The sequence below is a fragment of the Thamnophis sirtalis genome, unplaced genomic scaffold (assembly GCF_051295495.1).
Source record: "Thamnophis sirtalis isolate CommonGarterSnake01/CBP01778 unplaced genomic scaffold, rThaSir2_p1.2 scaffold_5, whole genome shotgun sequence".
Taxonomy (NCBI): Eukaryota; Metazoa; Chordata; class Lepidosauria; order Squamata; family Natricidae; genus Thamnophis; species Thamnophis sirtalis.
Window position 1 is genome coordinate 14,665,876 of NW_028261385.1, and position 15,687 is coordinate 14,681,562.

Here is a 15,687-nt window from a genome sequence, read left to right on the forward strand (position 1 = left end):
AATATTTTAGGGGAGGTTTTATTTTCAGGGGAGGGCTTATTGCAGTACATGCACTCAAAAGCCTGATTGGGCTTATTATCCAGAAAGGTCTTATTTTCAGGGAAACAGGGTAGAATAATACAGTTACCTAGACTAGAAAAGAAATGTCAAAAATTGAAGTTATGAGAGAACTTGAACCTTTGCAAAAGGTGTTTGTGTTGGTCATCGCGGGAAGTATGCACAACTCTTCTATGAGATCTGTTATCCTCTGAGAGAAAATTTTCTGATTGGAACCACATTCTTCTCCTATTTTGTCACTTTAAACTAGCAACCCTGGACAGTAAAGGAAGGCTGGACTCAAAGCCCTCCAAGATTTTACTTTACAAAAATCTGCTTTCACTTTGACCTACAAATATGGCCTTCTCTAACACCATCGACTGGCTTAAACATCCCACTGACACCCTTTCAAGCTCTGGACTCAGCTGGCTATTCAGTTCTGATGTTGTTTGTTTTCTTTTCCTCAGGTCGTCATGGAGATGGAGCCTATTGGCCCGTTGACACTAATTTGATTGACAGGAGCAGCCTCAATGGTAAATATGACTTAAAGCTAAATTCTTCCCTTTCGGTTGCCATTGGTTAATTCTGTCTGATCTGTCTGATCTCACTGTTTTTTTTTACCTTTTCTTCTCTCCCATTTCACCTTAGTGCCCCTTAGATGAGGCCAGTTTCAACTTTGGGAAGACTTCAAGTAAACTGGCACAGGAGTTCCTCTTAAATGTTAGAATGTGGGTTGACTGCATGGCTGAAATGGGCATGGAGATGGTTTTAACTGGTTCAGAGCTTAACTGTGGGGGTGGGCAATAACTCAGTGGTTAAAGACTGGTCTGCTGGAAAGCTGAGATCCTGAGTTCAAGACCCAAGCACCACATAACCTAGCAGTTATGCAAATGTTAGTAGATTAATACTGTATTTCCCTGAACATAAGACACAATACAATATTATTCTATTATTTTTTGCTCTAAAATATGCAGTAAGGTTTATTTTCTTGTTAGGTCTTTATTTTGGGGGGGGGGGAGTACAGTACTAATTGTGTCCATCTGGCTGATGATCTTAACTGGGGCTTATTTTGGGAGCTGAGGTAGGGCTTATATTGTAAGCATCCTGAAAAATAATGTTAGAGTTTATTTTCCGGTTGGGTCTTATTTTTGGAAAACAGGGTAGATACACTTTGGTGGGAAGGTAACAGTGTGCCTTTGGAATATAGTCAAGCTGTCCACATTACCACCGAAAATGTCTTCAGACAATGCTAGCTTCCTTGGCTAAGAAATGGGGATAAGCACCATGATCTAGAGTGGGACATGTCATAACAGGAAAACCTTTCCCTTCAGCCCTTAACTAAAACATATTCACTTAAAGTCAACAGGCAAAGTCCTCCTTAGTGGTCTTCTTAAAAGGATTTTACCAACATAGTTTGCAATATATTGCTTTTACTGATTTTTCTTTTCTTTCTTTTTCATTTTTTTCATTCCATTTTTCCATTTTTTTTTCTCCTTTATAAGCTTATCTGCATCTAATTTTGGAACACTGACAGATAGTTGTGCTATCAACATCAATATCATGTTTATGATTTTTAAGCATTGTAAGACATTTTGGGTTTCTTAAAAGTAAAATAATGAACTTAGTTCTATACATGTCTGTGCATATGTATTAATGAAATAGAGCAGTGGTGTCAAACTCAAGGCCCAGGGGCCGAATCCAGCCCATGGGGTGCTTAGATCTGGCCTGCAGGCCCACCCTGGAAACAGTGAAGGACCAGCCTGTGGTGCCTCTGCCAGTGAAAATGGAGCTCAGGAAGGCTGCATGCAGCCTGCCTGAACTCTGTTTTTACTGGCAAAAGGTTGCAGGAGGCCATCACAGCTGAAAACGGAGCTTGGGAGCTCATTTTTACTGACAGAGCGCTCAGGCCACCACCAGCGCCCCCAACACAAGTGATGTCAAGATGGCCATGCCCACCCCAGCCACGCCCACCCAGCCCCCCAAGGTCAAACACAACCCTGATGTGGCCCTCAATGAAATCAAGTTTGACAGTCCTGAACTAGAGGATTCTAAATTTTATGACAATTTTTCATTATTTTCTGGTATCTTCTTGTTATCAGCTGTGTCCCTTTTTGTCTTACTTTCCTTTTATATAGCTACTTACTCTGTTCCTTTAAATTGTTCAATAAACAAATTATAACACAATATAACACACCCCAAAAGCAAGCGTACTGAATTGTGACAGTCTATATGGCTGAACCATGTATTTGTGTGGTTGATGAATGTTAGGAGTTGTGGTCCCATCACATCAGGGTGGGGAAAAAAATTGGGTAACCATATCCTGCTACATTATTTTCTGGCAAAGCAGGACACAGATCTACAGATCTGAATTTTCATTGCCCCCACAATGGTAACTTTCTAATAAGGCTATATATTTATGATTATAGAAGTTCATAGACTAACTAAATCTCTGACCTTCACTTCATCTCATGTATGGGCATTCAGAATTCCAGCCATCTAAGACAAGTCAATATAACATAGTTCCTTATGTACATTCAAGAGGGCTTCCTTGGCAATTTGCAAAGCTGCTACTCACATAACATTTTGCATAGGTAACATAGCTGCAAGGAATGTTGATTCAGCCAACAACTTACTGCTGATTGCAGAGTAAAAAAAAACAAGTAAACTTGCTGATTTGAAATATTGTTTGAATGTTCTTAATTAAGAAGATTTTGGCTTGACACCCGTGGCATACAAATTATTTGAAATGGAATGGAACATTTCCCTAAAAAATTAATTATTCAATAGATGTCTAGTAGTTATTTTGGATACTGTTCACTAGGATGCTGTTCATTACAACATGGAAACATTTCACAGAGATATAGACTATTTTTAACAAGGATGTCCATCCAAAGTTATCTTAATGAAGGACTTTCAAAACAGATTTTCAGATCAATAAGTCTTTGGCGACTCAATAGCCAATTGTTGGCCTAATCAAAGCTTCTATAAACTGCAAAGAGTTTTGCAAAATCAAGAGTTTCATATGGCTACAGATAATCAGGAAAGCTCAAAGGAATGCAAATGATAAGCCATCTCCCCACATGTTATGATCTAGCATAGAATAAGAGTTGGAAGGTCTTCTAGTCCAACCCCCTGCTTAGACAGGAAACCCTACACTCCTTCAGACTAATGGCTATCCAACATCTTCTTAAAAACTTCCACTGTTGGAGCATTCACAACTTCTGGAAGAAAGTTCTTCCACTGATTAATTGTTCTCACTGTCAGGAAATTTCTCCTTAGTTCTAAGTTGCTTCTCTCCTTGATTACTTTCCACCCATTGCTTCTTGTCCTACCCTCAGGTGCCTTGGAGAATAGCTTGACTCCCTCTTCTTTGTGGCAACCCCTGAGATATTGGAATACTGCTATCATGTCTCCCCTGGTCCTTCTTTTCATTAAACTAAACATACCCAGTTCCTGCAACCGTTCTTCATATGTTTTAGCCTTCAGTGCCCTAATCATCTTTGTTGCTCTTCTCTGCACTCTTTCTAGAATCTCAACATCTTTTTTACACCATGGCGACCAAAGTAGAGATTTTTTAGAGATTTTATTAATATTTGTAAGTAGAAGCAGTATTCCAAGTGTGGTCTTACCAAGGCATTATAAAGTGGTATTAACACTTCATGTGTTCTTGATTCTATTCCTTTGTTTATGCAGCCTAGAACTGTATTGGCTTTTTTTGGCAGCTGTTGTACACTGCTGGCTCATATTTATATGGTTGTCCACTAGGACTCCAAGATCCCTCTCACAGTTACTACTATTGAGCAAGATTCCATATTCTATACACTGTGCCTGTGCATGTTGTTTTTCTTGCCTAAATATAGAACCATATTTTTTCACCATTGTATTTCATCTTGTTTGATAGCACCCAATGTTCAAGTTGGTCAAGATCCTTCTGTATCTTAACCATGTCTTCTGGAGGGTTGGCTGTTCCTGCCAGTTTGGTGTCATTTGCAACTTATATATAGTGCAAATCATATAGTGGCCAATATGATCTTTTGAATTCCAAATTACTATAAAGTTTCCTTGCATAGACTATCCTTAGTTCAATGAGGCTTCCACTGAATAAAATGCCTGGAGGATGTTGTGTAAAATAGCAACTAGAAATTATAAAATGACAAAAATTTCAGATAATTTAGCAGAAGTAAAATGCATTTGAGGATGTAACAGTTCTATTTTATATTGTAAGCGTCCTAATGGAAATTTAATTTTAATTAAGCCTGATCCAATATAGCAAACCATGAAGGAAAATCTCCTCTGGTTTTCAAAAAAATAATATAATGTAATAATTGCTAACTTTGTTTGAACAGGCTATCATTACACCATTCCCTGACTAATGGGAATTTAGAATTTTCAAACTATGGGATACATTGGGAGAAATGAGTAGCTGAAGGTTGCATAAAACCATTCATAAAAATACAACATTAGTACCCAGCCAATAGCTGATTAAATCAGATGGGTTTGTTTTTCAATACATGAAATGAGAAAGGGATGCTTAATGTTGTCATTATGTCCCTTTGTATATTAGGGGCATACATCAGAAATAGTATCATGAAATCCAGATGCTGACAGTCAGATATTATTTGATAGCTAAGAATTTTCTGTAACAAAGGCAGAGTAAATGAAGCTTCTTGATTTGTTGTTAAAATTCTGTCTAGTTAGTGATAGAAACTGAGGATTTCTAGGTTTGTTTCTCAGGATTCCCACTGTCCCTAAATGTAAAAAATGTTTGAAATCAAATAAGGGGAGAAAAAAAACCCAGCTATTTACAAAGAATGATGGACAGGCTCATGAAAATAATTCTATGTAAAAAGGCATTGCAGTCTATGGAGATTCTCAATCATCCAGGTCCTCAATGTTCCAAAGGTGCTTTTCCAAAAGGCAACTGGATTTTCCTGGCGTTTGCCTTGGAAATGTTTCTCTTCTCAACTGAAGAAGCTTCTTCAGGGCTAACTGAATGGTAGGAAATCGTTTCCTCATTATTTAGTTACAACTGAAGAAGTTTCTTCAGTTGAGAAGCGAAACATTTCCAAGGAAAATATCAGGAAAGTCCAGTTGCCTTTTGGAAAAGCACCTCTGGGATATCACATGAAAAAATATAATAGACTATGGGAAGCTGTGGTTCTATGTGTGAAAAAGGAGAGAGAAAGCTTTTTAAGAGAGTTGATCTAAGGCCGTGATGACAAACATGCCATGGGTGCCACAGGTGGCACACGGAGCCATATTTGCTGGCACGCCAGCCATCAGCTCTGGGGCGCATGTGCGTGCTGGCCACCTGACTTACGGCTTTCTGGAGGGCTGGGAGAGGCTATTTTCACCCTCTGCAGGCTTCTGGAAAGCCTCCGGCATCCCCACACACACACATATGTATGTATGTATGTATGTATGTATGTATGTATGTATGTATGTATGTATGTATATGTGTGTGTGTGTGTGTGTGTGTGTGTGTGTGTTTATTTGTGCTGATAAATAAATAAAGGGAGACTAGTATAGATCTATTTCAAGCTATTTAGCTCTCATCAACTAGCCATACCGCCATACCCTTACTGGGATTTGAACCTGGGCTATATTACATACTAGGCAGGCATCTTAGCCATTAGGCCACAGGCTCTTATCCGTTATCAGCGAAGCCAGAGTGAAAGGTATCTATTAGATTTTTTACAACCCCCGGTATGCCCAAATATGGGAGGAAGATCACTACTTCCATTCTCTGTCCTTCGGCTCATCACAAGAGACCATACAGGCAGAAACCCAATATTTTTACTGTTGCCTTTTTGTTACATTTTGTTGTATTTGTGCTGATAAATAAATAAAGGGAGACTAGTATAGATCTATTTCAAGCTATTTAGCTCTCATCAGCTAGCCATACCCTTACTGGGATTTGAACCTGGGCTATATTACATACTAGGCAGGCATCTTAGCCTATATATATATTGTGTATATGAGATGATGATGGAATGGTTTAAATCCAGGATGTCATATTAAATCTCAAGACTTGTTGATAGGTATTATTTGTTGCTGTTAGTTGAGAAGTCATATCTAATCCATTGTGACCCCATGGATAACATCCTTCCAGGCCTTCCTGTGCTCTACCATCTTCTGAAGTCCATTTAAGCTCACGCCGACTGCTTTGGTGACTCCATCCAGCCACCTCATTCTCTGTTGTGCCCTTCTTCTTTTGCCCTCAATCTTTCCCAGCTCTTCTCCAGTGAGTCCCTCTTTCTCATTAGGTGGCCAAAGTATTTGAGTTTCCTTTTCAGGATCTGGCCTTCTAAAGTGCAGTCAGGGTTGATCTCCTCTAGGACTGACCAGTTTGATCGCCTTGCAGTCCAAGGGACTTCTCTAGCACCATAGGTCAAAGGCCTCCATTCTTTGGTGCTCAGCCTTTCTTATGGTCCAACTTTCACAGCCACACATTGCAACTTTTGCTAGAGTAGTATTAACATGAATTGGGTGGCCTCATAGAGGTCCAGTCTACTAAAGCTATTTGTCCTAAAGTTTACATGTAGTCTCTGAGTTCAGAGGTAGCACATTTCCAAATGTCACCTACAAGAGAACAAAGGATAAGAAGGCTTGGTTTAAAATATTGGGCTTCAGTGGCCTTTTCCAGTGGTGGGTTGCATATTTTTTTACCACCAGTTCACCATGTGGGCACACATACACCTTCCGCACATGCGCCTGACCTTCTGTGCATGCACGTTGCTCACATGTATACCTTCCGTGCATGCCCTTGGCCACAAAAACATGCCTAAATAGGACAGCATAGAGCCAGGACAGCTGTGATTACTGCTACCGGTTCGGGTGATCTGGTTCGAACCGACTGAATACCACTTCTGGCCTTTACCTAATCCATCAGGGTTATTTTGTTATTCTTATGTATTAGCTAACTTCTAGATTTAAACTTCTACAATCTGTTCAATTGGAGCCATGCAAGTTTTCAGACAAAAATTGGCTGAAGTGGGAGTCTATCCCCAAAAGGAGACAATTAAAATAAGTCCTCTTCTGATCCACTTATCATTGCTAAATTGTCTTTGCAAAAACTAATATAAGAAAGCACGGAAGCTGCTTCCGGAGACCATACAATTTAGTATGCAGTCTCTTTCAGTGATTTCATTGACATAAACAGAGAGAGAGAGATCATCAAACCAGACTTGATATATCAATTATTGCTGAAAAGATAGCAATCATAATTTTGAATCAAGTATGCTACACAATACATTAATTTAACATATTTTGTGCCAGATTGTGAGCAGAGCATTAAAGCAGGCAATCAAATGAGTCGGCAGATAGGAGGCCCATTATGCCATAAACACCAGTGGGCAGGAAAATAAAAGTCCATCACTCCTCTTATCCCATCTTCAAGGACATAATGGTGATAATGATGTCTGATGAGCTCCACCAACTCCTAACCTAATGGATTTTAGTGCAGTAGGAAATGGCTGGTGCCACACTCAGCGTGGCTTTGATATTTTCCAGCTTTCTGTGTTACTTTCCCTTAAACCTTGCAAATCTCCCTCTGTTTTCTAAAGCCTTAGTGAAAGATAAGACAGTTCCTTCCTGCAGCCTCGGATTTTAAAGGACCTGGCTTTTTAAAAAGAGGAAACAATTTATGTAAAAAAATGCATACATTTGCATTTGCTTTTCCTTCAGCAGATGGAGAGGAACAGACTGGTCTGCCTTTCCATGTCATTTTTCCAGGCTGGGTCATGTCTGTTCTGACCCAGCCTTAGAAGAACCAAGAAACAGACTCCTTGTCCTGAAAAACTCTTCTTTATCTAGCTACTGTGAATTCATGGCATTCACACATCTAAAAGTCCAGGCAATAATCCCTCAAAGGGTTAACTGCAGTAACAGACCTTATCAGTTCCTTGGGATACTTGCCAGGCTGGCAGCTTTCAGCTGCAAAGCTGTAAATTGAGTTCTGGCAAGCAGTCTCAAATCTTCCGAAAGAAATACGAACAGTTGTCTGCTACGACCACCACTCTCTTTTTCTTCTATTTATTCCCCAGCCAAGGAGGGGCCATTCAGTGTCCATGTGTGCCTTTCTTCTTGAGTTGACTCCTTGTCCTAAGTTGTTCTTCTCTCCTAACAGCTCTGCGCATATGCGCATCTGGAACAGGCCCCAGCTGTTCTTCCTCCCCACTCCGAAGGCAGCTGGGAAATGTTGGATAGCCCTGGTTCTGTCTCTGCTTCTGATGCAGAGCATCCAACAGAGTCTTCCCCAGACTCCAGGACTGGCCCAGGTTCCTCCCCAACCTCTTCATCATCCGAGTCTGCCACTAGCAGCTGGAGGGCCACAACAATGTCATTTTGGGTTTCTTGGGAATGGCACGAACCACAATTGAGGGTTTTCCATGCAAATAGTTAGCCATGATTGAGGCTGTCATCTTATCTATTTTACTTAACATCAGTTGATTAGAACAGAAGACGCTGTTTAAAATAAAAGAAATGTCAAGAGCTGCAAATATCACTGCTGGGGAAAAAAAAACCTGAAGAATTATGTGAAGGTTAAGAGTCCCATGGGAAGAACTATTTTCCTAATAAATTTTAACCCTTTCTTATATTGCAAACAGGTCAATCCCCCCCCTTTCTCTCTCCATCAATTTTTTCCTTGCACTTTATTCCCCATTCTGCATTTTTTTCTTTGTTGCTGATAAGAGGAAGAAGTGAAATACATGTACATGGAAGATTTGGTTTATAAGAGAGAGAATTGTTGAAAATAAAAGAAAAAAGAGTAATATTTGCAGATGGAGCAAATTAGGGGGCTTGAGGTTAAAACATCAAAAAAAAATATACCTAGCCTAGAGAAAAGTAGGACATGATACCAGTGTTCCAGTGGTGGGATTCAATTTTTTTTACTACCGGTTCTGTAGGTGTGGCTTGGTGGGTGTGGCAGAGGAAGGATATTGTAAAATCTCCATTCCCTGCCCCCATCCAGGGGAAGGTTACTGCAAAATCCCCATTTCCTCCCAATCAGCTGGGACTCGGGAAGCAGAGAATAGATGGGGGCGGAGCCAGTCAGAGGTGGTATTTATCGGTTCTCTGAACTACTCAAAATTTCTGCTACCGGAACTGGTCAAAACCTGCCGAATACCGTTTCTACGGTGTTCCAATATTTGAGGGGCTCCTACTGTTGCAGAAAATCAAGAGATAGGACTGCGAGATCAAGATAAGCTTTATTTTAGCCAAAAGGTCCAGACAGAGATAATAATTTCTAACACCTGGACAAAAACCTATAGAAAAGACAGTTTCTTATATATCTTCCAAAGAGCAACGTATACGGAAATGCTTAACTTCATTTCTTATTGGTTACCTTGAGAAAAGAGCCTTATAACTAGATAGGGTCTTACTTCTACTTTTGTCTTGGGTCATAGGTATTGAGTACGTGTCTCTAAGCAACCTTTAGCTGACCCTTGTGGTCTTATGAGAACTATCGAACTCTGCAGTTAGGCACTCACTTCCTGTTCTTTTGCAAGCTGCAACTCTTTTAATAGAGAAGTAAAAGGGTCCCGAGAGGCTGTCCAGCCTGGCCCAGTAGGTTTCACACTTAATGTCAAATCTCACTTTACGTCCTACTTTGCTACCAAGATGAGGGGTCAAACTATTTTCCAAAGCACCAAAAGGAACAAGAAACAATAGATGGAAACTAAGGAGAGAAGCAACCTAGAACTAAGGAGAAATTTCTTAACGGTCAGAGCAATCAACCAATGGAATAGCTTGCCTTCAGAAATTGTGAGTGGTCCACAGTGGTGGGTTTCAAAAAAATTTGGAACCTCTTCTGTAGGTGTGGCCTGCTTTCCAGGTCCACTGGTGGAACCTCTTCTAACCGGTTCAGTAGATTTGACGAACCGGTTCTACCGAACTGGTGCGAACCGGTAGGAACCCACTTCTGGTAGTCCATCATTGGAGCCTTTCAGAAAGAGACTAGACAACCATTTGAAATGGTATCCTTCTTGAGCAGGGGGTTGAAGGATTAGAAGACTTCTAAGGTCCCTTCCAACTCGGTTATTCTATGTTCTATTCTACGTTTTATGTTCTACAAACAGATTACCACTTTGTTTAGATGGGGAGAAGATCCATGTTTAGTCCGTGGCAATAAGGTAGACGTACTCTGGTGATGCCTACAGGCAGTGGTGGGGTTTAAATAATTTAACAACCGGTTCTCTGACCTAATGATTTCTTCCAACCACCAGTTCACCAAACTGCCCAGAAATTTAACAACTGCTTCTCCTGAAGTGGTACAAACTGACTGAATCTCACCACCACTGCCATCAGGACTAACCCATTTTATTGGAGTTGCTGTTCATGAAAGTTCATTTCCCAATAAAGTGGTGTCAGTTTGGAAGGTACTAGCAAATTCCATTATGTCTTTTATGGGTAGTTAATTTTAATTGATGCTTATTATTCCCCCCTCCCCTATTCTCCCTTCATTGACATGATAGAGAAGCTGGATATTCTACAAAGGTGTTTTTTTTTTTTTTTTTTTTAATGACTAGTCTTTCTTTTGTAATGGGAGTTCATTGAGGCCAGCTTTTTTCAAGTAAATAGGGACAGATTTTCCTGTAGCAGTGCAAGCCCATTGTAATTTTTGGTAGGTTTTTGCTGTTTTTCTCTGATGTATCCAACCATATTTTTTTTTCTCTTGTTAGGATTCTGTTCTAAACCTCAGTCTGTTTCTTTTCTTTTGTTTTCTGGAGCAGAATTCATGTGGCCTTGGCAGGCAGTAAATTGTATCTGTTTTTATATGTAGCTTCTTTACAAAAATAGTAATAATAAACAAAACAAAAGAGGTAAGAGGAATAAAATATGAAAGTGGAGCGGTATGTTGTTGACTTCCTATAGATCAAGCGAGTTGGATATTTCTCATAAATTCTAATCTTTTATATCTTCATGCCCCAGATATATTTCTACAGCATAAAACACCTTGTTTTTTAAAAAAGAAAATGAGTCTCATAAACCGGCTATGAGGTATCTTCATCACATTTCAGGAACCCATGCTGTGTCCATGTACATAACGATTGTGATCAAAATAATTTTGGGATGTGGGAATGATTATGTCCATTTGTGTTTGATTGCAGATTTATCTAATTTAATATTTTCAAATCAATACAAGAATGGAAACTGGGTTGTTCAGATTTCAGAGTTTATTTACCACTAATATAAAAAGAGTATTACGGAAAAGTGTATCAAATAATGAATATATTCCTAAAAATGAAGTAAAGAAAATAGTTTGTACACATTCGTCAAGGGTGGCTCAGTGGTTAAGACACTGAGCTTGTTGATCAGAAAGGTTGGAAGTTTGATGGTTCAAATCCCTGGCATCACCTAATGGAGTGAGCTCCCGTTACTTGTCCAAGCTTCTGACAACCTAGCAATTCGAAAGCAAGTAAAAATGCAAGTAGAAAAATAGGAATCACCCTTGGTGGGAAGGTAACAGCATTTCGTGTGCCTTTGGCAGTGCTGGCTCTTCTTCTTTGAAATGGAGATGAGCACCACCCCCTACAGTTGGGAGCAACTAGCACATATGTGCAAGGGGAACCTTTACCTTTATATGTTAGTCAAAATAGAAAAAAACATTTCAGAAATGGGCTTCAAAATACATATAGATGTTACTGCAAACATTGAAAAAAGTTTTTTGCATAGACAATCTGGCTTTAATATTTGCAAAAATGAGAAAATAAGAATAATTGTGTGATATTTGTGAAAATGAGAAACTGAAAGGCAATAAAATTAAGAGATTTGCCTAACTTTGGACAAAGCAATAGCAATAGCAATAGCAGTAGACTTATATACCGCTTCATAGGCCTTTCAGGCCTCTCTAAGCGGTTTACAGAGAGTCAGCATATTGCCCCCAACAATCTGGGTCCTCATTTTACCCACCTCGGAAGGATGGAAGGCTGAGTCAACCCTGAGCCGGTGAGATTTGAACCGCTAACCTGCTGATCTAGCAGTAGCCTGCAGTGCTGCATTTAACCACTGCGCCACCTTGGCTCTAAGCACAGGATATGTATTTAAGATTTGATCCATGGATCAATAAATATATGAAGAACATTGCAGAACCATGCAGGAAAATTCCACAGGGCTCCACTTGCTACCATCAAAGTACAATAACACCCTGCTCTATAATTCTTTCTGGCATATTCTGAACAAAATATTCTGCAAATCTTAGAGAGCTCCTGCAAGAATGGAAGTTCCAGATCATATTAACAAGGCAGTATGAAAACTTTGCACAAATGATTGATGATACATGAATAAATGTGGTTGCTAGTTTTAGACAGAAGAGACTGGCTTGTTTCCACAACAAGGCGAATCATATAATCCTCTCCCATCTCCAATCGCTCACATCTGTATATATGGTCACTTTTCTACTACCTTGTAACTTGCATGCTTTCTACTGTACCTTCTGGATTTGAGATAAAGAGGATTCTGAAATATTTATTTATCAATAAATTAAATTTATATGATGCCCATCTCAGTATCAAGTGATTCTGGGTCTTCCTTCCTTCCTTCCTTCCTTCCTTCCTTCCTTCCTTCCTTCCTTCCTTCCTCTTTCTCTTTCTCCCCTTCCCCTTCTCCTTCTCCTTCTGTCTAGATCAAACTTTAAACTACCAGAATGAAGTCACCTTCTTGGCTTTATCATTGGCCAACAATAAGTCATTGGTACATGTTTCTGGTAGTAGCCAATATACTGGAACATTCACAAAGCATGAATTAAGATCCTCCACTTGAGAATATTGATTTTACATTTAGGCACTCCAACTCTCAACCTATTCAGGGTCCTCCAGGGAGGTCAGATCCTTCAGCCATATCCTTTTTTAATGTTATTCTTTGCTCAATGGTTTCCTTCCTCCATCTTTTAATTTGATTTTCTTCTTGTGTACCTTCAAGAATGTTTGTTCTTGTGATAAAGTTTTGCCTAGATCTGAGTCAGCATATGTCCATTCAGAGAATGTTGAAGATCATTCTCTTGCTTAGCTCTCTTGTTATCTGCTGTTACTTCTCTCCTGATCTTAGGTGGGGAAATGCCAGTAAGAGGGTATATTTTTTCAATTGGTGTAGGTTTGAGGCATCCTATCACTAACCATACTGCTTCATTGGCAGCCATGTCACCTTGTTTTATTTCCAATTACAGGACTTTTTTTTTTAAAAAAAAATGGTAGGACAAGGAGCCAACGCAAGTGAACATCCATTGCTATCCCATTGCCTCTAGGGCAGGAGTCCCCAAACCTGGCAAGTTTAAGACTTGTGAACTTCAATTCCTAGAATTCTCCAGCCAGCTGGAGGAACAACTTTTAGCTTTCTTCTAATTTCTCATCTTATAAATCGCAGGATATTAATTTGCCAAGGGGGGGAAAGCACAAATACGCACATGAATTTCCATGCACATTTCTTCTCAAGTATATCTTTTTGTCCATACTTAGCTCAGAATATAACCCAATTTTCTCGTAGAATAGAAAAATACATTTTTATCTGAATAATTCTCTAATAAAAGCATTAAGGGTATGTGCTACAGTAAAGTATAGATTTGGGACTTTTATGTGAACTAAGTACTGTACAGTGCTTAAAAAAAGACTGCAAGCAGCAGATTTCAGCAACATTTTGGTCTCTAAGATATTCAGCAAGAGTATGGAGACCCAGGTGTAGTCCTCTCCTAACCTCATATGCTGGTTGTGTGTCTTTAAACCAGCCTTTCAACTCTAGATTGGGTAGTTGAAAAACATCTGTCAATTCACACTGGACCAAGATGATATGTCTCCCCGGAGCCATTTTGTTTTGCTATGTCTTATCTTCACTGTAAACTTTGCATCAGGACAATGAGATGTTTTGGGTTTTTCATTTTCCTAAGGACCTTCCACAACTTTGCATGGTCTATGCAGTCAAAGGCTTTTTTTTAATCATCAGTCACCAGTTGACTTGTTTTTGTTGGTTTTCTCAATTATCCAGCATGCAACACCTATAATGTCTCTTGTTTTTTCAGGTTTTTCTAAAACCATATTAAACATCTGGTATTGCTCTTTTCCTATGGGGTTCTTACATGTTTAGCACTTGGAAATTAAGAACATTGTGCTGCTTTGCAAACTCTGTTAAGTCTCTCTTTTTTTTAAAGTAATGCTATATAGATTGATCTCTTCTGCTCTGTGTTGTTTTCCACATTTGTAAACCTAGTTTTGTTAAAAACGTAACTGTTTCTTCTTCTATTTCTTGCCATATTTCTGTGGATATTTTATTTCCATAGCTTTATGACTTGGTAGCTGCTGGAGAGCTAAGCTACCTTCATCTGTCTGCTATTTCTGATAATGATGAAATATCTTCAAAGTTATAAGATGTTAACATATGTCACTTGTACCGAATTCCAGTATTTTCCTTCCACCTTTGTTTATTCTTCTTGGAATCATTTATTCTCTGTCCATTTGGCATGTTTCAACATAGTACTTTGGCAGAAAATAAATCATTTCTTTATATCTATTTGCTGTGACTTACAGTACAAATACATTTTTCCTTACTATTTCCAACTTTTTCATAAGTATCTCTAGCCGTAAGTAGTAATTCTCCCTTTACAACTACAGATATTCATGTATGTATGTATGTATACACACACACACATGTATGTATGTATGTATGTATGTATGTATGTATGTATATGTATATATGTTGTATTTGTGCTGATAAATAAATAAAGGGAGACTAGTATAGATCTATTTCAAGCTATTTAGCTCTCATCAGCTAGCCATACCCTTACTGGGATTGGAACCTGTGCTATATTGCATCTTAGGCAGATGTGTTAACCATTAAGCCACAGAGTTCCTCTCCTTATCAGCTGAGCCAGGGAGAAAGGTATATATTTAAAGTCACAACCCCTGGTATGCCCAAATATGGGAGGAAGTTCACTGCTTCCATTCTCTGTCCATCGGCTCATCATAAGAGACCATGCAGACAGAAACCCAATATTTTTACTGTTGCCTTTGTTACATTTGTGTTGTATTTGTGCTGATAAATAAATAAAGCCATATATTCCCAGTAAGGGTATGGCTAGCTGATGAGAGCTAAATAGCTTGAAATAAATCTATACTAGTTATACTAGTCTACATATACATATACATATACATACATACACACACACACACACACACACACACACACACACACACACACACACACATCAAAATGTAACAAAAAGGCAACAGTAAAAATATTGGGTTTCTGCCTGGATGGCCTCTTGTGACGAGCCGAAGGACAGAGAAGGGAAGTAGTGATCTTCCTCCCATATTTGGGCATACCGGGGGTTGTAAAAGAAATATATATATTTTCCTTCATTCTTCCCTCCCTCCCTGCCTCCCTCCTTCCTACCTTCCTACCTTCCTTCCTTCCTTTCTGCATAACGACATCAGCAACTATGTCTTTAATCCAGCTATACCTACCACAAATGCCATTAGTACTCTAAAGTAATCCTCAATTCTTCCTCAGTAGGATGCTTATTGCATATTTGTGTGATTTTGATAAAAAAATAAAAAGTGAATGGTTTAGTATTGTCATTTCTTACATATCATGAGATTATGGCCTTTCCATTGTCACTAAAGTGATCATCCATTTCCAGTATCTTCCTATATTCCTGCT

The 15,687-nt window shown here is 39.1% G+C and overlaps 1 protein-coding gene across 1 annotated transcript in view; it reads left to right on the forward strand.

Annotated features, from left to right (window-relative positions):
* DCC (DCC netrin 1 receptor) overlaps positions 1-15,687 on the forward strand; it is a 734,614-nt gene that overhangs the window by 635,902 nt on the left and 83,025 nt on the right. Inside the window, exon 22 of the mRNA XM_087715396.1 lies at positions 504-569. Within this exon, the coding sequence (XP_087571522.1) occupies positions 504-569 (66 nt within the window). The remainder of the gene's footprint in view (positions 1-503; positions 570-15,687) is intronic.